At 38.4% G+C, this 23,639-nt stretch overlaps 3 protein-coding genes across 20 annotated transcripts in view; 1 reads left to right on the top strand and 2 right to left on the bottom strand.

Moving 5' to 3' along the window:
• The window catches only part of ART3 (ADP-ribosyltransferase 3 (inactive)), a 134,810-nt gene extending 113,733 nt beyond the window's left edge, over positions 1–21,077 (top strand). For 5 of the 12 annotated variants that reach the window (XM_055297281.2, XM_055297282.2, XM_055297277.1 and 2 more), the window contains 9 exons: positions 5,573–5,605; positions 6,866–6,898; positions 8,193–8,222; positions 8,693–8,722; positions 8,888–8,917; positions 11,836–11,868; positions 12,502–12,534; positions 15,690–15,722; positions 20,682–21,077. In XM_055297281.2, the coding sequence (XP_055153256.1) occupies positions 5,573–5,605; positions 6,866–6,898; positions 8,193–8,222; positions 8,693–8,722; positions 8,888–8,917; positions 11,836–11,868; positions 12,502–12,534; positions 15,690–15,722; positions 20,682–20,809 (383 nt within the window). In that variant the 3' untranslated portion in view covers positions 20,810–21,077. Of the gene's footprint in view, positions 1–5,572; positions 5,606–6,865; positions 6,899–8,192; positions 8,223–8,692; positions 8,723–8,887; positions 8,918–11,835; positions 11,869–12,501; positions 12,535–13,432; positions 13,466–15,689; positions 15,723–20,672 lie in introns of all 12 variants that reach the window. The other 7 variants (XM_055297283.1, XM_063610374.1, XM_055297285.1 and 4 more) reach the window with 7 other exon arrangements.
• LOC129492238 (small ribosomal subunit protein eS27-like) lies at positions 17,169–17,505 on the bottom strand. The gene has a single exon (XM_055297298.2). The coding sequence runs from the start codon at positions 17,488–17,490 to the stop codon at positions 17,239–17,241; it is 252 nt and encodes an 83-aa protein (XP_055153273.1). The 5' UTR covers positions 17,491–17,505; the 3' UTR covers positions 17,169–17,238.
• The window catches only part of NUP54 (nucleoporin 54), a 36,364-nt gene continuing 32,507 nt past the window's right edge, over positions 19,783–23,639 (bottom strand). For 5 of the 7 annotated variants that reach the window (XM_055297275.2, XM_063610361.1, XM_055297276.2 and 2 more), the window contains one exon: positions 22,388–23,226. In XM_055297275.2, coding sequence (XP_055153250.2) covers positions 23,098–23,226 — 129 coding nt within the window. In that variant the 3' untranslated portion in view covers positions 22,388–23,097. Of the gene's footprint in view, positions 20,914–22,387; positions 23,227–23,639 lie in introns of those variants that run through there. The other 2 variants (XM_063610362.1, XM_063610360.1) reach the window with 1 other exon arrangement.

Here is a 23,639-nt window from a genome sequence, read left to right as displayed (position 1 = left end):
GTATTCTTGCGAAGTTGTTTTGGTGATTATATGTTCTTTATGCCTCCATATGAATTTTAGAATCACCTTGTCAATTTCCACAATTTCTGCTTGGATTTTGAATAAGCTTGCCTTGCATTTATAGATCAATATGAGAAGAGTTTAAAAAAATATACTTTTCCAACTCATGAACACAGCATAAAATCTCCATTTATTTAGGTCTTAATTTCTGTCAGCTGTATCCAAATAGTGTTCAATGTGTAAGTCTTTTCCATCTTTTGTCGAATTTACCTTTAAGTGTTATATGTATGAAAAGTCTTTATTTCACCTTCAGTTTTGAAAGCTATTTTCACTGGGTATAGAACTCTAGATTGATCTTTTTTTTTTTCTTTTAGTAGTTTACAAATTTACTGTTCCCCTGTTGTTTTACTTAAATTGCTTCTGACAAAAAAAATCCGCTGTGCTCCTCATTTCTGTTCCTCTTTATTTAGCTCCCCTTCTCCCCACCGGCTGCTTTTAAGACTTTGTGTTTATCATACTTATGTGGACCAATTTGATTATGATGTAACTTAGTGTCATTTTTTTCATGTATCTTGTGCTTGGAGTTCATTGAACTTTATGGATTTGTAGGTTCATAGTTTTCATTATATTTGGAAAGTTGTGACTACTGTTTGTGCAAATATTTTTTCACCCCTCTCTTCTTCCTTTAGGGATTCTGTTTATATGTATATTAAACTGCTTGAGGTTGTCCCTAGCTCAATAAAACTCTAATGTTTCTTGTTATTAGTATTTTTCTCTCTTTCATTTTTAGGTGTTTTCTATTGTTTTGTATATTTCAGTACTTCATTGCTGCCATAACAAATTACCACAAATTTAATGGTTTAAAACAACACATCTAGATTTATTGTCATACAATTCTGTATTTCAGAGGCCTGACATAAGTCTTGCTGAGCTGAAATTAAGGTGTTGGTAGGGCTGCGTTCCTTCCCGGGAGCTTAAGCAAGAATCTGTTTTCTTGCTTTTTCCAGCTTCCAGAGGTTACCTGCATTCCTTGGTTTGTGGCCTCCTTCATCCATCTTCAGTCAGAAACAGCATGTTGATGGCCAGGTGTGGTGGCTCATGCCTGTAATCTCAGCACTTTGGGAGGCTGAGGCAGGAGGATCACTTGAGCTCAGGAGTTTGAGACCAGTCTGGGCAACATAGCGAGACCCTGTCTCTACAAAAAATAAAATAAAATAAGTACCCGGGCATGGTGGCATGCATCTGTGGTTCCAGCTGCCTGTGGTGGGCTGAGATGGGAGGATTGCTTGAGCCCAAGAGTTGATGTTGCAGTGAGCCATGACTGCGCCACTGTGCACTCCAGCCTAAATGACAGAGGGAGACCCTGAGACCCCGTCTCAAAAAAGAAACAGCATGTTGAGTCCTCTGCACCTCACATCTCTCTGATCCTCTCTTCTACTTGTTTTTTCCACTTTTAAGAATTTATGTTCTCAGATTGAGCTCACCTGGAAAATCCAAGATAATTGCCCCACCTGAAGGCCAGCTAATTAGCAACATTATTTGCATCTGCAACCATAGTTCTCTTTTTGCCATGTAAAATAACATATTCACAGGTTCTGGGGATAGGATGTATACCTCTTTAAGAAGGGTATTATTCTGCGTACCACAATATGTCAAGTTTGCTAATCTTTTTTCTGCAGTGTCTAGTTTGTCAGTAATTCTATCTAGTGTATTTTTCATCTCAGAATTTTTATCTCTAGAAATTCAATTTGGGTCTTTTTATATCTTCCACGTCTCTGCTTAACACCTGTTAGTAGTACTGACATACACTACTGAATGTATCCCCCCCCAAATTCATATGTTGCAGCCCTAATCCTCACTGTGATGGTATTTGGAGGTAGGGCCTTTAAGAAGTAATTAGGTTTAGATTAGGTCACGAGGGTTGGGAGTACCCATGATGGAGCTAGTGTCCTTATAAGAAGAGGAAAGGAGACCATAACTTTGTTCTTTCTCTGACATATGAGGATATAGTGAGAAGGTGGCTCTCTGCAAGCCAAGAAGAAAGGCTTTACCAGAATTTGAATCTGCCAGTACCTTGATCTTGGATTTCCCAGCTCTGGAATTATGAGAAATAAAAATCTGTTGTTTAAGCCATCCAGTCTGTGGTATTTTGTGTGGCAGCTGGAGGTAAGACAACACTTTTAATCTATTTTTTGGACACATGGAATACAGTTGTAATGACTACTTTGATTTACTTTTCTGATAATACTAACATTTGTGTCAGCTCTGGGTTAGTTTCATTAGATTGAGTTCTCTTGTCATGATGTATTTTCCTGCTTCTTTGCTGGTAGTTTTTGATTGGGTGCCAGATGTTGTGAATTTTACCTTGTTGTGTGCATGGTAATTTTATATTTCTGAAAATATTCTTGAGCTTTGTTCTGGTACATAGTTAATTTACTTTAGAACAGTTTGATTGTTTTAGGGCTTATTCTTCAGATTTTCTAGGCAGAACCGGAGAAACTTTAATCTAGGGCTCATTATTTCTCACTGCTGAGGCTGTACCCTTCTCAATACTCTACCTAATGCCTGTGAATTATAAGGTTTTCCAGCCTGGTTGATGGGAATAGACACTATTCTTGACCTTGTGGGTTCTTTCTCTGGCATTGGGTAGTTTTCTCACACGTATAATCTGATCAGCACTCCACTGAATACTTGAGGGAAACCCTTTGCAGATCTCTGGAGTTCTCTGTTTGTGCCACTCCCTTCTCTCTGGTACTCTGTCTATAAAAATTGAATTATCTTGGTATATTCTTTCTGGAAAAATTTTAAACTACTTAAGGGTTGATAAGTTAAAATTTTCTAGGAATTTGTCCATTTGCCTTTGTATTTCAAATTAGTAGGCATAAAGTTGTTCATAATATTCTCATATCTTTTTACATCTGCTGAATCTTTTGTTAGGTTTCCTTTTTCATTCCTTATATATTTATGCCTCTCCTTTTATTTCTGGACCAATTCTCTTATCCATTTTTAACCCTGCTATTTCTTTAGAAACTCAAAATAGTTTGATTACTGCTATTGAAAATGCTAAACAGAAGATTAAATCCAGAGTTTAAATAGGGAGGAGAGATGCAATCTTAACAAAATGACTCTGTGTTAAACATTAAAGAGGCCAGTACAGTGGCTCATGCTTGTAATCCCAGCACTTTAGGAGGATGAGGCAGGTGTATCATCTGAGGTCAGGAGTTCAAGACCAGCCTCGCCAACATGGTGAAACCCTGCTTCTATAAAAAATACAAAAATTAGCTGGGTGTGGTGGTGAGTGCCTGTAATTTCAGCTACTTAGGAGGCTGAGGCAGGAGAATTGCTTGAACCCAGGAGGTGGAGGTTGCAGTGAGCCGAGATCACACCACTGCACTCCAGCCTGGGTGACAGAGCGAGACTCCATCTCAAAAATAAAGAATAATAATAAATAAAGATACCCATTCTTTTCTATTCAGGAGGCCTTCAAAAATTTTGTGCATAAAAATCACTTGGAGTGCTTATTTAAAGTGCAGATCACAAGGCATCCCCCTCAAGAAAGTATGTAGCAATAATAGTCCTGGCTATGGTCCTGGAATTTGCCTTTTTAATAAGCGCCCAGGTGATTCTGAAGTATGTGGCTGGAAAACTACACTTTGAGAAACATGCTCTGACTTGTGCTACAGACAAAAGACAAAGACTTTTAAAATCCCCCTGGTGCCTGGTCCCCAGGCTGCATCTTTCAACTTACATCTGTAGCCTTCTCATCCACAATTCCCCTCACCTTCACCTTACCCTCAAATAAGCCCTCTGAATGAGGCTTGTACTCACTCATCTCCTGCTGAGACAACATTTTTTTTTTTTTTTTGAGACAAGAGTTTTGCTCTTGTTGCCCAGGCTTGAGTGCAATGGTGTGATCTTGGCTCACTGCAACCTCTGCCTCCCGTGTTCAAGTGATTCTCCAGCCTCAGCTTCCCCAGTAGCTGGGATTATAGGCACGCACCACCACGCTGGACTAATTTTTGTATTTTTAGTGGAGACGGGGTTTCACCATGTTGACCAGGCTGGTCTCTAACTCCTGACCTCAGGTGATCCACCTGCCTTGGTCTCCCAAAGTGCTGAGATTACAGGTGTAAGCCACCACACCCTGAGACAACATTTTGTAATAATCTCTAGAACCAATTTTTAAATTTCTAGTCTAGTCAAATGCCTGAGTTTAGCCTCAGGGCACTGTCCAGATTCTAACACATCTGTTATTTCCTGGACCAGTAGAAAGTGGACCAAATCACCTGGGTTTTTGGTTCAGACACTCACAACAAATGGAGCAGGACTTGAGAGTAGATTATAGAAGTATGTATCGTTTTTAGGAGCCAGGCCTCTCTAGGGATTCTCCTATTGTAGGTAAAGAGGCTCCTCCTCAGGTAGCTGACCTTCCAGATTAGATTAGTGTGTTCGTCAGGTATGAAGTAGAGACCACGAGGCATCTGGACCTTTGTTGTGCATTCTGGTAGGCCTTCCATACGGCTCATACTGCACCAAATCTGTATGCTGTCTCACTAACCTTCTTACCTTACTGCTGTTGGCTGGTAGATTCCCCTTTCTGTCAAGTCTCAGGGGAATCACTGCAGCGCTGACAACTTTTTCTAAGGGCATCACCAGTGAGAGCATCTAGGGCCTTTCAAAAAGTACTGTCAGATGCCATGTTCTGTTCTCCAAATATTGTGGATTTCCTTATATACAAATGAATATTCTGGGGCATACCAACCCGTTTTCTTTATATGAATGCGAAGGATCTTTGTTCAAATATTAAAGGATGTTGAAGGTCTGACTGAGATTCTTTTTCGTCAAAGGATAGGAATTGTTGTAGTAGAGGGATAGGTTTACTGTTGAGGACGTTTAGTATCTGAAGAGAGGATTAATGGGACAGGTAAATTTTCTCCTAAATTTTGCAGACTAATTATAGAATAGAATGATAAAGTATTAGCCCTGGATGGGCCCTTGAAAGTCATTTGAAGCAGTCTCCTAGTAAAAGATGCAGATAAGAATACTGAATTCCAGAAAGCTTAGGTGTTTTGTCAAAGGTCATATGGCTGTTTGGTGGCTGTACTATAAAAACTAAAATATAATTGTTCTGCAATTTTTTAAAATAATTCAGATAGGGTCTCACTCTGTCGCCCAGGCTGCAGTATAGTAGCGTGATCACAGCTCACTGCAGCTTCAACCTCCTGGGCTCAAGCGAGCCTCCCACCTGACCCTTCTGAGTAGCTGGGACTACAGGTGTGTGCCACCATGCCTGGCTAATTAAAAAAAAAAAATTTGTAGAAATGGGGGTCTCCTTATGTTGCCCAGGCTGGTCTCGAACTCCTGGGCTGAAGCGATCCTCCCGTGTCAGCCTTTCGAAATGCTGGGGTTATAGGCATGAGTCACCATGCCCAGCCTGCAATTTGCATCTTACTAATTATGAGTCTGATAAACCAGGGGCTGACAGATTAGGTTACCAATAGCCATAGATTAATTGAAATATTTACTAGGGTAGATTATGTCTAACTAATAAAGCTTTATCTTTGTGTTTCAGGACTAAAAACCGAAAACTGTATTGAGAACCTAGGTAAGATACTCTTTAAAGTCTTATCCCTATAATAGGAATTTTATCAGTCACTTCTCATAGGTATGGGTCAGAGCCACCCCACCACTGTATTGTCATTCTGTCAAACATCATTTTCTCAAGGCTAAACTGTGCTACTGCTAGTACCTTTTCAGGTGGAGAGCCTAGGAGCCTTTGCTGCCAGTCCCCACTGCCACCCTCATCCCCACCTCCAGACTTGCCTGTGGCTCTTCTCTCAGACACTGCATTGGCCTGGGCATGAAGGGAACACGCCACTGCCATCTGAGCCTGACCTTACAGGAGTTTAAGGACTCCTTAATTCCCCTACATCTTCAGCCATTTCCCACTTGACTCCTATGCAAAGAGCTAGCTTCTGTTCCTGTATTTTAGTATCTTAGGAAATAACATTTGGGAGACCAATGAAGGAATGGCATGAATATAGGTCAAGGAAGGAGGAGAATGGGATGACAGAAGGGTAATGCGGTCAATTTTAACTTCCTCGAGGAAAAATAAGAGGATGTGACCAAAAAAAAATCTTTCTTAGAGGACTGTGGGAAAGATTTGGGAAGGCAGAAAATTCTAAGAGTATTAAGGAACAGCATTATCAAATAGGCCTAATAAATTTGAATTAAAGATACCAAAAAATGCCTTTGGATTAAGACATGCTCTGGGTGGATCCTTTTGAAGATATCCTCGTTAAAATGTTTAAAAACATACCAAAGGTATCAGAAGAGAGAGAAAAAGTTCAAAAACAAGGGTCTGTTTCTAGCTGTCTTCCTGGCTAGCTTTCCTGTGAATTTTTTTTTCATGTAACTTAAATGAATCCACATCCAGAGGCCGAGCAGGTAGATTGCTTGAGGTCAGGAGTTTGAGGCCAGCTTGGGCAACATGTGAAACTGGCTCTACTAAAAATACAAAAATTAGCCAGGTGTGGTGGCAGGTGCCTGTAATCCTAGCTGCTTGGGCGGCTGAAGCAAGAGAATTGCTTGAACTCGGAAGGCCGAGGTTGCGGTGAGTCGGGATCGTGCCACTGCACTCCAGCCTGGGCGACAAAGCAAGACTCTGTCTCAAAAAAAAAAAAGTGAATCCACATCCATTTGTCTTTGAATTGAAATTTTATATCTCTTATAGTAACCATATTTTTATGTTTCTTAAATATAAGCCAACTCAATCTTTATTATTAATGAACATTTAAAAATAGACTGAACCTGACATTCACATCTGAGCATAGTACCATATAATGAAAACATGTCTGTATTTCAGAATATTTTCAACCCATCTATGTCTACAACCCTGGTGAGTATGCTCTAATTTTTAAAAATAATCTTGGTTGGTCATGGTGGCTCACGCCTGTAATCCCAGCACTTTGGAAGGCTGAGGTGAGTGGATCACTTGAGCCTAGGAGTTTGAGACCAGCCTGGGCAACATGGCAGAATCCCATCTCTACAAAAAATACAAAACTTAGCCAGACATGGTGGTGTGCACGTGTAGTCCCAGCTACTTGGGAGGCTGAGGTGAGAGGATCACTTCAGTCTGGTAGGCAGAGGTTGCAGTGAGCCAAGATTGCACCCACTGTACTCCAGCCTGGGTGACAGGGTGAAATTCTGTCACCAGGTAATAATCCTTACCTGGATATTTAATAGCTCTTTCTTGTTTAGCAAATGTATTTCTTAGCTGAAGAAAATTTGCAGATATAAAGCAGTGACTTGGCCTATATGACAGGAAAAAAATAAAGAACCTATTCTAGGGAAATATACCTTCCTCAAATGAGAGAATTGGCTTTATGGAGATCTGAACAATATGGAAACTTTCTGGGGAATACGGGTGGTGAGAATGAAGAGCTAGAGTCATTCTTGACCAGTTCTGGGGGCTTCTTAGGTATAGCTCTGTATTCAGTCATTAAAATGAACCTGTGTGACTCCAAATACTCAGACGAAAATACAAAACTCAGCATATTTGGATCTCTCAAATATGCAGATGCTTGATGTTTAATATGTTTAACTAAAATATGTAGGTGATTAGATGCTCTTTAAGTTTCCACATAAGGATATATGGCCCAAATCATTTCTTTGCATGTAAGTTCCTTATCAAGTGTTTGGCTCATGTGGCTACAATAAATTTTTCTTTGTTGAAAAGAGAAGAGGTTCCAGCCTTTTTAAAACATGCAATTTATTTCATGTTTGGGAAGATACTTCCTGTCCTGATAGAAGTGAAGCACTTTAGGCCTTGAGGACTTGCTTAGCAGCCCTTCTTTTTATTGTTCCGTTGCAGTCACAGGTTCTACTGATCACTTCACAGGGACTTTAGCTGATTCTTCAGCATAGACATTTTCTCGGCTCCTTGAGATCCCTGGTAGACAAGCTATTTGTAATGACTTTTCTTAATAGTGGGGGCAGAGAATGTTCCAGCTCATTAGCCAAGGTACATTTAGACTCTGACCGACAACTCAAGTTTAGTAGGGTAGTTTCCTGGATATATCAAATGGTTCTTTATAGTCATATTTCCTGAAAATAATTTTGCTGTAGCAATAGTAACTGCCAGTTCTTTTGTTCCATCGTTAAAACTGATGAACTTCTTTTTTGTGACTCAGGTGAGAAAAACCAGAAGCTTGAAGACCATAGTAAGACATTTTTATAAATTCTGGGGGCTTGGCCAGGTGCGGTGGCTCATGCCTGTAATATCAGCACTTTGGGAGGCCGAGGCAGGCAGATCACGAGGTCAGGAGATTGAGACCATCCTGGCCAACATGGTGAAACCCCATTTCTACTAAAAATACAAAAATTAGCCGGGCGTGGTGGCGCATGCCTGTAGTCCCAGCTACTCGGTAGGCTGAGGCAGGAGAATCCCTTGAACCAGGGAGTTGGAGGTTGCAGTGAGCTGAGATTTTGCCACAGCACTGTAGCCTGGCAACAGAGCGAGGCTCTGTCTCAAAAAAAAAAAAAAATTATGGGGCCTTACATTTTGCAAGATACCTCCCTTTACAGGTGGGAATATTTTCATATTTCTTGCAAATAATTTTGCTATAGCTGTAGTAACTGCCAATTCTTTTGTTCCTTCGTTAAAACTGATGAGCTTCTTTTTGTGACTCAGGTGAGAAAAACCGGAAGCTTGAAGACCATGGTAAGACATTTTTTATAAATTCTGGGGGCTTACATTTTACAAGATATCTCCCTTTACAGGTGGGAGTATTTTCATATTTACTGAAAATAATTTTGCTGTAGCTATAGTAACTGCCAATTCTTTTGTTCCATTGTTAAAACTGATAAGCTTCTTTTTGTAACTCAGGTGAGAAAAACCAGAAGCTTGAAGACCATGGTAAGACATTTATATAAATTCTGGGGGCTTACATTTTGCAATATATCTCCCTTTACATGTGGGAACAGGGAAGAATGTCGTGGTAAGAAAAGTGGGAGGAAGGCAGAGCTCACCTTAGCTCACTGGTTTGGTATATTAGAGACTGTCCTGGGTTTCAGGTAGAATTCTTTAGAAAAATGACATAGCAGCGCTGTTTCTCCTGTCTAACAATCTTTAGGTCATCCCACCAAATAGAGGAAGGTGTGACTAATTATTCCCCACTTTCTTGTGACCTCTAGGGCATTGGGCAGGGCATAACAAATAGTGTTGTTTTTTCTAAATTAAAATGACTGTTCTTTGTATTTATTTCTGTCTCCAGCAATCTGATTAATATATGCCATTAGCTATATCCATTTGATTATTTAGTACATTCCGAAGTATAACTCATCCTCAAGTATTTGTTTTTGTTTTATTTGTAGTATTACTCAGATGGCCAGGTGGGGTGGTTCACGCCTGTAATCCCAGCACTTTGGGAGGCCAAAGCAGGCGGATCACGAGACCAGCCTGGCCAACATAGTGAAACCCTGTCTCCACTAAAAATACAAAAATTAGCCGGGCATGTTGGCGCACGCCTGTAGTCCGAACTACTTGGGGGGCTGAGGTAGGAGAATCACTTGAACCTGGAAGGCGGAGGTTGCAGTGAGTCGAGATCGCGCCACTGCACTCCAGCCTGGGTGACAGAGCGAGACTCCATCTTGGAAAAAAAAAATTACTCAGATGTCCTCAAGGGTACCGGGACAGGAACAGTCTCATAAATTACTGGTGAGATTATAAATTGGAACTTTTTTGGAGAGCAATTTAGTAGTATGTATTACTAGTCTTAAAAATATTTGTACCTTTTGACTCGGTTATAACACTTTTGGATATTTGTCCCAAGGAAATTAGAGATGAACACAAAGATTTGTGTACAAAAATGCTTATCACAGTGTTAAAGTAGTGTCAAAAGACAAAATTACAACAAATTTAAAGAGATCAATTGGCTTTATGTGAGATTCTAGAATTTGGCAACACTTTATTCCGTAGAATAAGTGTCCATTGAGCTGAGCACAGAAGTTTGGCTTTAAAGACAGAGAAGAGCCAAAGAAAGTGGAAGCAAAGAACAGAGTATATTAGTTACTTTTAGACAGAACAGTAGAAAAATAACTGATTAGTTAACATCAGTTTATTTCAGGCTACCTTTTTTGTGTGGAAGGATTGAAGCAGCGGGAACTTCATTTATCAAGCTGATTGAAGATTTTAAAATGGCCAGTTTGGGAAATTCTGTTATTTCTTTCTCCTGATTTCTTAGAAGGTCAGACAACTTAGTTTAGGTGATGTGGAACTTTAGCATGGGTGACTCCGTTTCGATTTTTAGTCTGTTGGGGCCTACTGCAGAAACTTAGTCTGAAGCAATGGCCTCCTATAATTTTTATTTGACAGTAGCAAAAATTTAGAAACAGCCTCAGTGTCCAACCGTTGGGTATTGTTAAATAAAATACTATCTATATTATGAAACACTAAGCAACTTAAAAATCATATTTTTGAAACCATCTAAAGATAGAAGAAAGTACTGTTAATACAAAGGTAAATAATTGGATATAAAACTGCATATAGAGTATAATATTAACTTTTAAAAATGTATATGCATATATATGTATGCATAGCAAAATGATTGAAATACACCAAAAATGTTAAGAATGAGTAGAGTATTTCTGAGATCTGCAGTTTTAAGAGAACTTTAATTTTAATAATTTTCTGTATTTTTCCAAATTATCTATAACGTATTATATAATTAGGAAGCATATTTTATATATTACATATAATGACAATTTTGGGTCAAGGTCTTTGGGTTGAATTTTTAAAAAATGAACAAGAGGTGCTTAACCTAGGAGGGATTCTGGGTCACTAGCCTTAGTTCTTATCATCAGTTAGGCTCCAGTGGGTTAAATCTCTTCTTTCTGTTACCTTGTCCTCTGCCATTTCTCAAAGCGTTCTGAGTTTTCTACTACAGAAGTCAAGTATAAGGTCAAATTAATTTTCAAGCTGATTGCATTTTTTCACTAAATAGTTCTTATTCTCATCCTTAGGAATAAAAAGCCAGAGGCTCACTGTTTCACCTGGTAAATAATCTATTTACTGAGACTAGCTACACGGTTAGGAGACAATAAGGACTCCTAGGATGAAGAACACTGTGAAAAGCCAGCACAGTGGCTCACACCTATAATCCCAGCTCTTTGGGAGGCGTAGGCAGGAGAATCATAGTGAGTTATGATTGTGTCATTATACCCTACCACAGCCTGGGCGACACAGCGAGACCCTGTCTCTCAAAAAAGAAAAAAAATATTACTGAGCCTGGAGAGTTTGAGGAATGAGTTAGACAAGAACAAAGGGACTTCATTTATTGAGTACCTTTTTTCGCTCCGTGCAGTGTACCAAGCACTTTTATGCAGTCTTTCCTTTAATCTTCACTAACTACAAACCTAAGAGGTAAATATTTCTCCTGCAAAGTGAGAAACTGAAGTTAGGAGGGATTAAGTAGTCTGCCCAAAGTCACAGAGCTAATAACTATAATTACGATAGAGCTAAACCCAGCAGAAACGTAAAACCAGTACTGTTTCATCCAAAAATGGATATATTGGGACTGCCTTCTGAAGATAAAGTTGGAGAGACAGGGGTTAGATCGTGGAAGTTCTTGAAGTCCAGGCTAAGGAGTTTGGACTCTGTCACATGGAGAATGAAAAGCCATTGAAAGGTGTTTTTGTTGTTGCTGTTTCTTTTTTCTTTCCCCCTGCCTTTTTTTTTTTTTGAAAGTTGGAAATGGAGGAAGTATTGGCAAAAGAAGAGTATTAACAGTATAAGATAACTGATTAATACAAACCAATATTCATTTCTGCCTTTAGGTGTGAAAATCCTTGAACCCACCCAAATACCTGGTAAGACAGCTTTCTATTTACTCCCTGAGACCAAGAATGAGTTGAGCAGGATTCCCCAGGCATTTAAGAGAATACTGTCATGAGACTATTATTCATGAATATTTCCCTTATAGCTAGCTACCTGCCAGTCATCTACAAATATTTAGCTGGGGAAGAGTAGAGAAAGTCCCTTTCCTCCTGTGCATTGATGTGCTCCTGGAGCATTGTCTCTGGGGCAGGAAAGTTAGTTCTGCTCTGGATGTGGCTGAGGGAAAGGCTCCTGGGATCTGGATGCATCAGTCCAGCACCTTCCAGGTTCTACAGCTAAAGTTATTCAATAGAAACTTAACTTTACGCACAAGTTGACTGTTAGTCTTGGCTAACATCTCATCGCCTGTATCTCCAGGTAACAAAACACGGTATTCTCCTGGCATAAACATGCTCAGTGAAGTGCTATGGCAGAAGACTCCTCTAATCTTGGTGTGGATTTGTATAATGAGGGTTTATGTAAGAAGAACTTTTAAATAAAAAGCCAGAAACTATAGTGCACTGGGGACTTGGGTGCTTGCATTTCTTAAGCTCAGCAGACAAGAGTTTGAAAATTATACTCAGTGGAGCAAACTGTAAGTCATTGAAAACTTCCTTCTCATTTAGGAATGAAAATTCCAGAACCTTTTCCACTACCTGGTAAGCAACTGATAGGCATGCCAGAGGGGAAGATGCCAGTTTGGGGAGTACAGTCACCATTAGATATGCATGGGACTTTCTATGCCTTATAATTGTCATCTATCAAATGTAGCCATCAGTAGTCACATGTACATGACAGTAATATTTGTAAGGACTATAAAACCATAGAATCTCAGGGTGCAAGCCACTGTCCAGTGCTTAAAACCCTTTCTCCTGTGTTCATGTAGTACTTTGAAAATATTTTTTTGTAGGTTTTGTTATTATGGAATGATGATCTGTTAAGGAAATTAGATATTTGGCATCTTAAAAACTATATCCAGCCACACAGTGCTGAACTTCATGTAGCACTGCTGTCAATGGAAGCTGCATGCTGTATACAGAAACAGTGTTTTCTATTAGTTAAATAAAGGCTCAGAGAACATAGGCTCAGAGAAAAGGGTCCAGGACCTCTTTTATATTGACCCAAATTTGCACTGTTGGATTTATTTGGCCACAACTTTGAAGTGAACCTCTAGTGACACTGATGACACACCTTGTGTGTCTACATCTCTTCAGCTTGCTAGTCCTGAGTTTGCACAGTGCCATCATTGGGGTCTTGCTCGTCAAACTGTGGCTATCTGAAAGGCAGCCACTGAGCGTGGTGGGAGATGAACATGAGCTGTGTAGACAGACCTGGCTTCAGGAAGTCTCTGCCACTTTCCTCTGACTAGCTTTATATAAGTTACTTCACTTTCTATGCCCCTGCTTTCACATCTGTAAAATGAGGAAAGCTTCTGTCTTGCAGGACTGATTGATTAAAGACCTAATGAGATAAAGTACCTAGCAAAATGAATGGTAGTAACATAGTAGTAAATGGAAGCTGCCTTAGTTATTATCTGAAAACCTCTTTCTTATTTAGGAATAAAAATGATACAACTGAATGAAAAACCTGGTAATACATTCTTTACTGGGGATGGAGGCACCATGGATTCTAAGTCCTTTACCATAATCATTCAGTTAGTTCAGTCTTACGGGGTCTGGGGAAGACATGTGGGCTGTACACTTTCCGATACCCCAGCCTGCAAGCCAGACAGGGAAAATGTTGAGAATTTCTTTCAGTGTGAGCAGCAGGCTGCTATTATGGTTCTCTGGGCCAAACATCAAAAAAGGCACTTGATCTTAAACTGGAACAGTTGGCTTCCAGCTGGGCCTGTCTATTCCAGAATGAGGCAGGCTTCTCAGGGTGAAGGAATCTGTAGACATAGAAATAGCATCATGCAAGAACTGTGAATGAGGACTGTGCAGCGTGCCAATACTGGGACCAGCCATTCTGTGCTCCTCACTACACTCTGTATCGTCCAATAGGCCACTAGATTTTGCTAGGACTACAGTGTATTGTGCCCTTCCTGGAAAGCTATGTGTAGCTTTTTAAAAGGTGATGTGAAAACAGTACACAGGAGCTCATTTAATCCAATAAGATAAATATTATTGACACTTCAGAGATGAGAACATGGACCATAAGAAGATTAACGAATTTATAATAGGCTAGAAAGAGACACCCAGGACTCAAACTTTTCAAGCTTTGTTCACTTTGTGCTACACTTGTCTTCCAAACAGATTTAGTTAGCCACCTCTATCCTGGGCACCTAGAATTGGTATTTGGCTTCAAAGCTGTTAAAATATGGTAATATCATAATATTTCAATGCTAGGCACACACTTGGTAGTACAGATGGTCTCCAAGTTACAATGGTTCTGTAAGAATTAAAGAAAGAGGAAAGAAACACGAAAAGATGGCTTGCCAGTTAGGACAGATTTTAGAGAAAACAAACTTGAGAGGGGTCTTCTGGCTGAGTTAGGTTAGAGGCCCACTTTTTTACAGACTAAGAGTTTTTAAGGATTTAGGGTGGGAGAGTTTATCAGAGGCTTGGACTGCTTCTGTGTATCTTTGTTGTGCTTATCTGGGAGGGAGGGTTGTGTGTCTGTTCCCATACATTGTTCTGCAGCTGCAGGCATATCCCCCAAGTCTGCTTTTAGCTTCCCTAACTTAGTGCACCTGAAGGGAAAGGAATGTGCTTATTAAGGCCCACTGTTTTACTGGGGCCCATTGTATGAGGGTGAAGTTTGGGAGTTACTCAAGAGACTTTCCCCCCACCTCCCTTTGTGCCCAAGCTGTTTTATCTGTGTTTTACTGTTTGCTCCTTCTGGCTGCTTGTAGTTAGAAGAGGTGATTTCCTTGAAATGCATGAGGCTAGAAAAGGAGCTGGAATTTAAAGTGGTGGTGTTTGTCCAAGATGACGGTGCTCCTGCTCTATCAGGTTCAACTTAGGATTTTTTGACTTTGCAGTGGTCTGAAAGCCATACACATTCAGTAAAAACCATACTTCAAGTACCCATACTATTCTCTTTTTCACTTTCTGTACAATATCCAATAGATTACATGAGACATGCAATATTTTATTATAAAATAAGCTTTATCTTAGCTGATTTTGCCCAACTGCAGGCTCATGTAAGTGTTCTGAGCACGTTTAAGGTAGGCTAGGCTAAGCCATGATGTTCTGTAGGTTGGGTGAGTTAAATGCATTTTTGACTTATGGTATTTTCAGCTTACATTGGATTTATTGAGACACAACCCCACCATAAGTCGAGAAGCATCTGTATAGCGTAGTAATTCAGAGCAAATTTGAAATTAGATGTTTCTAGCACCAGTTATCCCCGTGATTTTATGCATGGCATTCCTCAAAACATTTCATCAATGTTTTAAGGAATATCTGTGAAATATGGGTAACTATACCTGGCTAATAAGACTAAGAAGTAAAGGTGATGGTGTACATAAAGCATTTGCACAATGTATGGCACATAGTGAACACTCAATGAATAGTAGTTATTAATGTACTTGGGAATCTAAGTTCAATATGTAGAAAATACTTTTTTGTAAATAAAATTTTAACTTTTATTTTAATGTAAACACATATTGATGGTAAAAAAAAATTCAAAGAGCACAGATGAGAACAAATTAAACCCTGCCCCTAACCCCACACGTACCCGTAAACCTATTACCCTGCCCCTCAGACCCACTCCCAGAAATAACCAAGTTTGCTTAATTTCTAATCAGATCTTTCTTTTCGGGATAAACAGATGTACAATATAACTAACTCAAAATCTCTTTATATTTTAGAAGATAAAAGCCAAGGAAATATCAACAATCCTAGTAAGAAATATCTCATTTCCTCAGTTGATAAATGCCTGCTTCTGTAATATAGAAAAAGTGAGAAATTTATTTTTCCTCAATAAAGGGAACAAAGTTGCAAGGCTTTAAGGCATCTTAATAACAGTATAATGTCATATCCAAAAGCTAGTGTGTGCATGTGTGTGTTGGGGACAATATAGTTTTGTTTCTTCAATAATCATTTTCCATTGTATCTAGAGTCTCTACTCTTGGAACAGTGGTTCTCACCAGTCTGGAGACTGGGAGCAAAATATAAAAATAAAAAAGAAAATATATATTAAAAAAGAACAGTGGTTCTCAACCCAATTCTTCCTTTATAACAAGTATTTTATAAAGTCCTTATATTATCCCGAAAGAAGATCCATAGATGAGATGCATTTGTACCCATAAAAATCAACATCATGTCTAAAGTAGACAGATGGTTATATTTATGCAAATAAATTTGGGTTGAAGAGAAGATTGGAAGCTATTCTATACAGGAAGTATAAGAAAATGGAGTGAAGAAATAGAGTAGATACTAAATAAAAACTGATGTTTAATGTTTATCAAAACTATCAAAAATATTTATACATAAAACTGCTTTAGGTTCTGAGTTTATTTTAAATAGGTTTTAACTTACACATATGTCTAGCAGTACATTTGAAAGTTGTGCAGGAAGTTGGTCAATTTTTCATGGTCCAGGACTAGAGCACTGCAGGATGTCTAGCCCTCTACCTCCACTCCACTGTTAGCAATGATAAAAAACAAAACAAAACAAAACAAAACAAAAAAAACTCTTGACAGTTGTCCAAACTGCCTCTTGGGGCAATACTGCCCCCCTGAGAACCACTGGTCTATGGTAACATACAGTCATGCATTGCTTAACGATGGGGACATGTTCTGATTAATGTGTTAAGTGATTTTGTCGCTGTGCAAACATCATAGTGTGTACTTACCCAACCCTGGATGGTATCCCCTGCTACACATGTAGGCTACGTGGTATAACCTACTGCTCCTAGGCTATAAACCTTTACAGCATGTTACTATATTGAGTACTGTAGGCAGCGGTAACACAATGGTAAGTATTTGTGTATCTAAACATAGAAAAGTTACGGTAAAAATATAAAAGATAAAAAGTGGTACAGGTATATAGGGCACTTAACATGAATGGAGCTTGTAGGCCCAGAAGTTGCCCTTAAGTGTTGAGCGAATGTGAAGGCCTGGGACACTACTGTACACTCCTGTAGACTTATACATACTATACAGAGGCTACACTAAATTCATAACAAATTTTCCTTCTTCAATAGTAAGTTAACCGTAGCTTAATGTAACTGTTTTACTTTATAAACTTAATTTTAATCTGACTCTTTTGTAATAACACTTAGCTTAAAACACATGTTGTACAGTAGTAAAAAAAATATTTTTTCTTTATATCCTATTCTATAAAGCTTTTTTTTTTTTTTTTATCCAAAATGCGTTTATTGAGATGGTTTCCCACTCATCTCGATTCAGAGTGCTTTCAGTGCTGCTTCCTCCTGAAGGAATATCCTTCTGTAAGCCTTGCTTTTCCTCCTGTAGGCTGGCAGAGGACAGTGGAGCAGCCAACACACAAAACTACCGTTTGTGCATGGCTAAAGACCGTGGTGATTTTATAGTATCCTGGGCATTTCACATCCATGAAGTAGGAATTGGGGCTCTGCACCAGGTGTTTCTTCTTGTGTTTCCTCTCCTCTTCTGGAGAGGGATGAAGGAGATCCTTTGCAAGAGGCATGTTCTCGTGTGGGTAGGTCGTCACCGTCGGACCTATAAAGCTTTTTTATCACCTTTCTTTTTTAAACTTTTTAAACTTTTGTTAACAACTAAGACACAAACATTGACATTAGCCTAGGCCTGTACAGGGTCAGGATCATCAATATCACTGTCTTGCACCTCCATGTCTTGTTCCACTGGAAGGTCTTCGGGGCAGTAATGTGCATGGAACTGTCATCTCCTATGATAATGCCTTCTGGAGTATCTCCTGAAGGACCTGCCTCAGGCTGTTTTATAGTTAACTTTTTTTAATAAGTAGAAAGAGTACAGTCTAAAATAATGATTAAAAGTATAGTAAGTACATAAAACAGTAACATAGTTGTTTATTATCAAATGTTATGTATTGTACATAATTGTATGTGCTATACAATTATACAACTGGCAGTGCAGTAGGTTTATTTACACCAGCATCACCCCAAACACGTAATATGTTACGACTGCCACGATGTTGCTAGGCAGTAGGAAATTTTCAGCTCTATTATAATTATAATCTTATGGGATCTCTGTCATACATGTGGTCTGTCATTGACGGAAGCATCGTTATGCGTTGCATGACTGTACTAATGCATGTGTGCATCTGTCTATCCATTTCTCTATGTGTATACATCTAACTGCATGTTTATAACTATGGCAAGTACATTGATAATATGAAGGAAGGCTTTTACAAATCTTACTGGCTATTTTTCTTGGTTTTATTTATGAAATCTGAGTGGTGATCCCATTTGGATACTTCCAGTCAATGCTTCCCTGTAGCTCAAACAAAAACAGTTTAGGGCAGCATGAAACAGTTTATCCTGTGGATGGACTCCACTGCTCCTCTCCACTAGTTCAAATGAAAGGGAAAGTTCTTCCAGCAGTGTATGTATGGAGGGAAAAACGTTTATTTTTTTTTATCATCTTGCAGAGATTAGTGTTTAAAAAACAATGCAGCTATAGTTAGCCCTCTGTATCCTCTGGGATTCAACCAACTGTGGATCGAAAATATTTGTGGGGAAAAAATAATACAAATTTAAAAACCCATACAGTATAACAACTACTTGCATATCGTTTACATTGTATTAGGTATTATAAGAAATCTAGAGATGGTGTAAGGTATACAGGAGGATGTGTGTAGGTATATGTAAATACTGTGTATGCTATTTTGTTTATTTATTTATGCCATTTTTTATAAGGGACTTGAGCATCCATGGATTTTGGTATCCTCAGGGGTTCTAGAACCAGTCCCCAAAGGATACTGAGGGATGGATGACTGTATATCCAGTTGTATGTTGGTGGTTATCTTATTTGAAATAGAAGACACACAGAGTTAAACTTACCTTGCATGTATATACAGAAAATGGAAATAGAAAAATGGCTAAAAAAAATGCTAGAAAACTTGAACAACAGAAAATCATTATATTGGCTATATAGAAATGTAAAAGCATGTGAAATCCTACATAAAACCTAGCGTAGTAGAGCTTGATGATATGTAGTCGACCCTTGAACAACACAGGTTTGAACTACATGGGTCCAATTATACATGGATTTTTTTTCAATAAATGTATTGGAAATTTTTTTGGAGATTTGCATCAATTTGAAGAAACTTGCAGACAAACTGCATGGCCTAGAAATTATATATATAAAAGAATGTCATGAATGCATAAAATATATGTAGATGCTAGTCTATTTTTATCATTTACTACCATAAAACATACACAAGTCTATTGTAAAACGTTAGTATTTATCCAAATTTGTGCACACAGACCATATGTGGCACCATTCGAAGTCAAAAGAAACGTAAATGTAAAGATGTGGTATTAAAACTTAACTGCATAAAATTAACTATAATACATACTTTATCATTGTAATCATTTCATGGCCACCTCCTGTTGCTATTGCAGTGAGTTCAAGTGTTTCGAGTATCCTCTTAAAACACTATGTGTTGCTAAACATCTCCGAGGAGTTCATCTCCAGTAAATTGCACATCACAGTAAAAAGTGATCTCTCACAGTTCTCGTGTATTTTTTGTCATGTTTGGTGCAATACCAAAAACCTTGAATAACACCATAGGAGTCAAAGGAAGTGCCACTAGTGATGCCGCAAGTCTCACAAGCAGAGAGAAGTCATGACATTACAAGAAAAAGTTGAATTGCTTCATACGTAGATTCGGGTTTGCAGCTGCAGTTGCCAGCCATTTCAGACAGATAATTCATCTTATAAACAGATGATGTAAAATAAACTTAGGGTATGAGTAAATACAGAACAGTACTGTGAATGTTTTCCTTATGATTTTAATATTTTCTTTTCTCTATTTTATTGTAAAAATACAGTTTATTTATTTTTTTGAGCTGGAGTCTCGCTCTATCGCCCAGGCTGGAGTGCAGTGGCACGATCTCGGCTCACTGCAAGCTCTGCCTCCTAGGTTCACGCCATTCTCCTGCCTCAGCCTCCCGAGTGGCTGGGACTACAGGCGCCCGTCACCACGCCCGGCTGATTTTTTGTATATTTAGTAGAGACAGGGTTTCACCGTGTTAGCCAGGACTGTCTTCGATCTCCTGACCTCATGATCTGCCCACCTCCGCCTCCCACAGTGCTGGGATTACAGGCGTGAGCCAGTAATCCCGTGCCCAGCCAAAATAAAGTATATAATACATATACAAAATATGTGCTAATCAATTATTTTTCTTTTTAAAAATAGAGATGGGGTCTCGCTATGTTGCCCAGGCTCAAACTCCTGGTCTCAAGCGGTCCTCCTGCCTTGGCCTCCTAAAATGCTGGAATTACAGGTGTGAGCCACCATGCCCCAACCAGAATACAGCATATAATACATATATAAAATGTTAATCAACTATTTCTATTATCAGTAAGGCTTCCAGTTAATGGTAGGCTATTAGTAGTTGTTTTTTTGGGAATCAGGTTACATGTAGGTTTTCATTGTGTGGAGGTTGGCACCCCAACGCCCATATTAAGGGTCAACTGTATATGGAAATATAGCCTGAAATCTGTAATGAATTACTTATTTGAAAATTGCTTTTGGCTGGAAGTATTTCAGGTAAGTTTTTACTTCAACTTTAGTGTCATTGTCTACATATTCAGGATATATTGTATAGGTGGGTGATACTTGATATAAAAAATGATGTGTCAGTGACTGTGTATTCTTGTTAACAACTCCAGGTCCAGTTCCTGTTCCAGGTCCCAAAAGCCATCCTTCTGCATCCTCGGGGAAACTGCTGCTTCCACAGTTTGGGATGGTCATCATTTTAATCAGTGTTTCTGCTATAAGTCTCTTTGTTGCTCTGTAGTTTGATGCATTGTTTATCCTTCTTATTCTTTACTTGAAATAACTATAGGGATCCCACAGGAGATCAAAAGGAATGATGTATTTTTTACTTGTTGGCCAAAGTCACTGGATAAAATGAGAATTGTATATTTGTTATTCATTTTGCAAATTCAGAAAGTTGGTCCAGATATATGTCACAGAACTTTTCACTTCTATACTACTCTTATAATTGAAAAAAATCCCGAAAACTGTATACTTCTGATTGAATTCAATAAAAGGTTTTGATTAGATATTTCAGAATTGCCAGTATGCTCAATACTGTTAGTGTTTAACATGAATTTAATATCTGAATTAGAACTTCAAGGATAGTCTACTCATCTCTTTGTCTTAGTCTGTTTGGGTTGCTGTAACAGACCACTGTAGACTAGGTAACTTATAAGCAACAGACATTTATTTCTCACAGTTCTGGAGGCTGGGAAGTCCAAGATCAAGGTGCCAGCAGACTTAGTTTCTGGTGAGCGCCCTCTTCCTTGTCCCTTCCTCACCATCTCACGTGGCAGAAGGGACAAGAGAGATAGAGCCCTAATCCCATTAATGAAAGCCCCACCCCCTCATCATGACCTCCCAAAAGCCATACCTCCTAAAATCACCATATTGAGTGTTAAGATTTCAATAAGAATTTTCTGAGGACACAAACTACTCAGTCTGTAACACTTGCTTCGATAACTGAGTCTAGTTATCTAACCAGCTATATGATCAAGGACCACAGGCCTGCCTTATATATGCAATCACCAGTGGGACAGAAACCTAACAGGATGACTGGGCCTGTCTTTAAAAGGCTGACCTTAGGCCCTGTGTGATATATTTATCTGGTTGAACTAGCAACCAGCAATATTAGATCATGAAAAATGAAAGGCTAGAGATGCGAGCATGGTATGCATGATGAGTGATCCATCCGCTAGATTACATAGCTCAGTGAGTAACAATTCTCATCAATTAGACCAACTCCTCCTCCTACTATAAGGGGGTGTGCAGAGGGACAAAAACTCCTATACTTGGCTACATGGGTAAGAATGATGGACATGCGGATCTCCTGGGCCATCAGAGGATGGACTCCAGATATACAGTGCATCACACTCTTCACCATCCCCATAGTAAATACAATAGCAAGATTCATGGGGCTGTTTCTTATAACACCTGTCAATATAAGCCAAAGCATCACAGAGAAGTGCAAAGTTAAAGCATCTCAAAAGTGGCCAACATGATGCAGCCCAAATATATAGTGTAGTCAGATATACTGTTTAAAATGATCCACTGGTTAAAGACCCACTATTTAACACTATTTAATCTGTTTAACTCAGATTTTCTAGTATTTCAAATACTAACGACATATTAGGGAATTCTTAATACTAGATGATATCTGAAGTAAGTTTTATTTGCCATACCCTAATCAAAATATATCAGCACTGACAAAAATCCCTAGGAGGCAAAAATCAGACTTAAGACTAAAATTCCTGAATTGTGATTATGAATTTAGTACCTATGTGGACAAAAAATGGTCATTCCTCAAAAGCCAAATAAAGCACCAGACGGAATTATATAAAAGTAATTACAAATTAAGAATTTATTTATAAGTTTTCATCTTTTTAGAAATAAAAAGGCTTAAAAAACAAAATGGTTGCAAAAATGGTTAAGTAATTTTGTTATATCCTAATTGCTTAGGTGTGCTCTGTAAATTCCAAATAAGTAAAATAATATAAAAATACATTTTCACATCTTTATAGAACAAAAAGAAAACATTAAATGCTTTTGGATTTTCTTTGCTCCTCCCACAGATGAGTTCACAAATATAAAAACTGGTGTACATGGATACTCTCAAGCACAAATCTCCAACAGCCAAGTAATTATAGTTTCTTCTGTTATGTGCAAAGTAGATTATTATTTCATATTTACTTGGTATGGAAAGCAGAGTACAGGCTCAGTGGACAATAATCATTAAACAGATTATGTTTAAGAAAATGCTGTTGTAAAAATGTACAATAGTACATATAATTTTGGTAATTATGCACTTCTTCTTTTAAAGTAAATACAGCTTTTAGATTTAAATCTTTCAAAGGTTTTCTTTGAAGAGCTGTGAGGTGACTGTATTTCAGATTTGATGAACAGTAATTTGTCAGTAAACTTCTCAAAAAACCAAGCCAAGAGAGAATTGTTTTCTTTTTCCCTCCACATGGTCGGTTTCATTCTTAAGGAAGGTCTGATGCAGTAAGAAGATGCATTTCACAAACCTTTACACAAGTTTGTGAACTGTCAACTAAAGACACCACCTCTGATGTGGATGGTTTCATTCAATCCATGTTCAACCAGCTTTATATCTTCTAGATCATCTTTAATGATGCTAATCAAATGGCTAAGGCCTTCCTGTTGTTGTTTCAAATGCTAGAACAAATTAAGAAACAACATATTAATGTATTAATTTATTAAAACTGCAAGCTAGTCACAGAAAAAAGGACTCCACTTTGACTATTTTACTAGCAACACAGTACCTAGTAAGTGCTCTAAATATAGAGGGCATGCATATTTAAACATTTGTACTACATCTTTTGCTAACAGTGAAAGACAAAACTCTAAAGAACAATAAAATCAAACAAATATATAATGAACAGTATCTTCCAACAAAAATGTTTTTTAGATAGCTATTCCTTTTACCAACTTTTGATAAAGGCATGACAATAAAACAGAACTCAAAGGAGGTATTCAAAATATAGATGACTAGCAAAATAACATTCTGAAAACAGAATATTCATGTTTTGAAGTACAAAGTACACAGTGATAATGGTGATGATGACCAC

The sequence above is a fragment of the Symphalangus syndactylus genome, chromosome 10 (genome assembly GCF_028878055.3).
Source record: "Symphalangus syndactylus isolate Jambi chromosome 10, NHGRI_mSymSyn1-v2.1_pri, whole genome shotgun sequence".
NCBI classification, from domain to species: Eukaryota; Metazoa; Chordata; class Mammalia; order Primates; family Hylobatidae; genus Symphalangus; species Symphalangus syndactylus.
The sequence above is the reverse complement of the archived record's forward strand: the minus strand, read 5'-3'. Positions and strand labels throughout refer to the sequence as shown.

Coding starts and splice junctions, on each gene's coding strand:
- LOC129492238 (XM_055297298.2), bottom strand. CDS start 17,490: ATGCCTCTTGCAAAGGATCTCCTTCATCCCTCTCCAGAAGAGGAGAGG.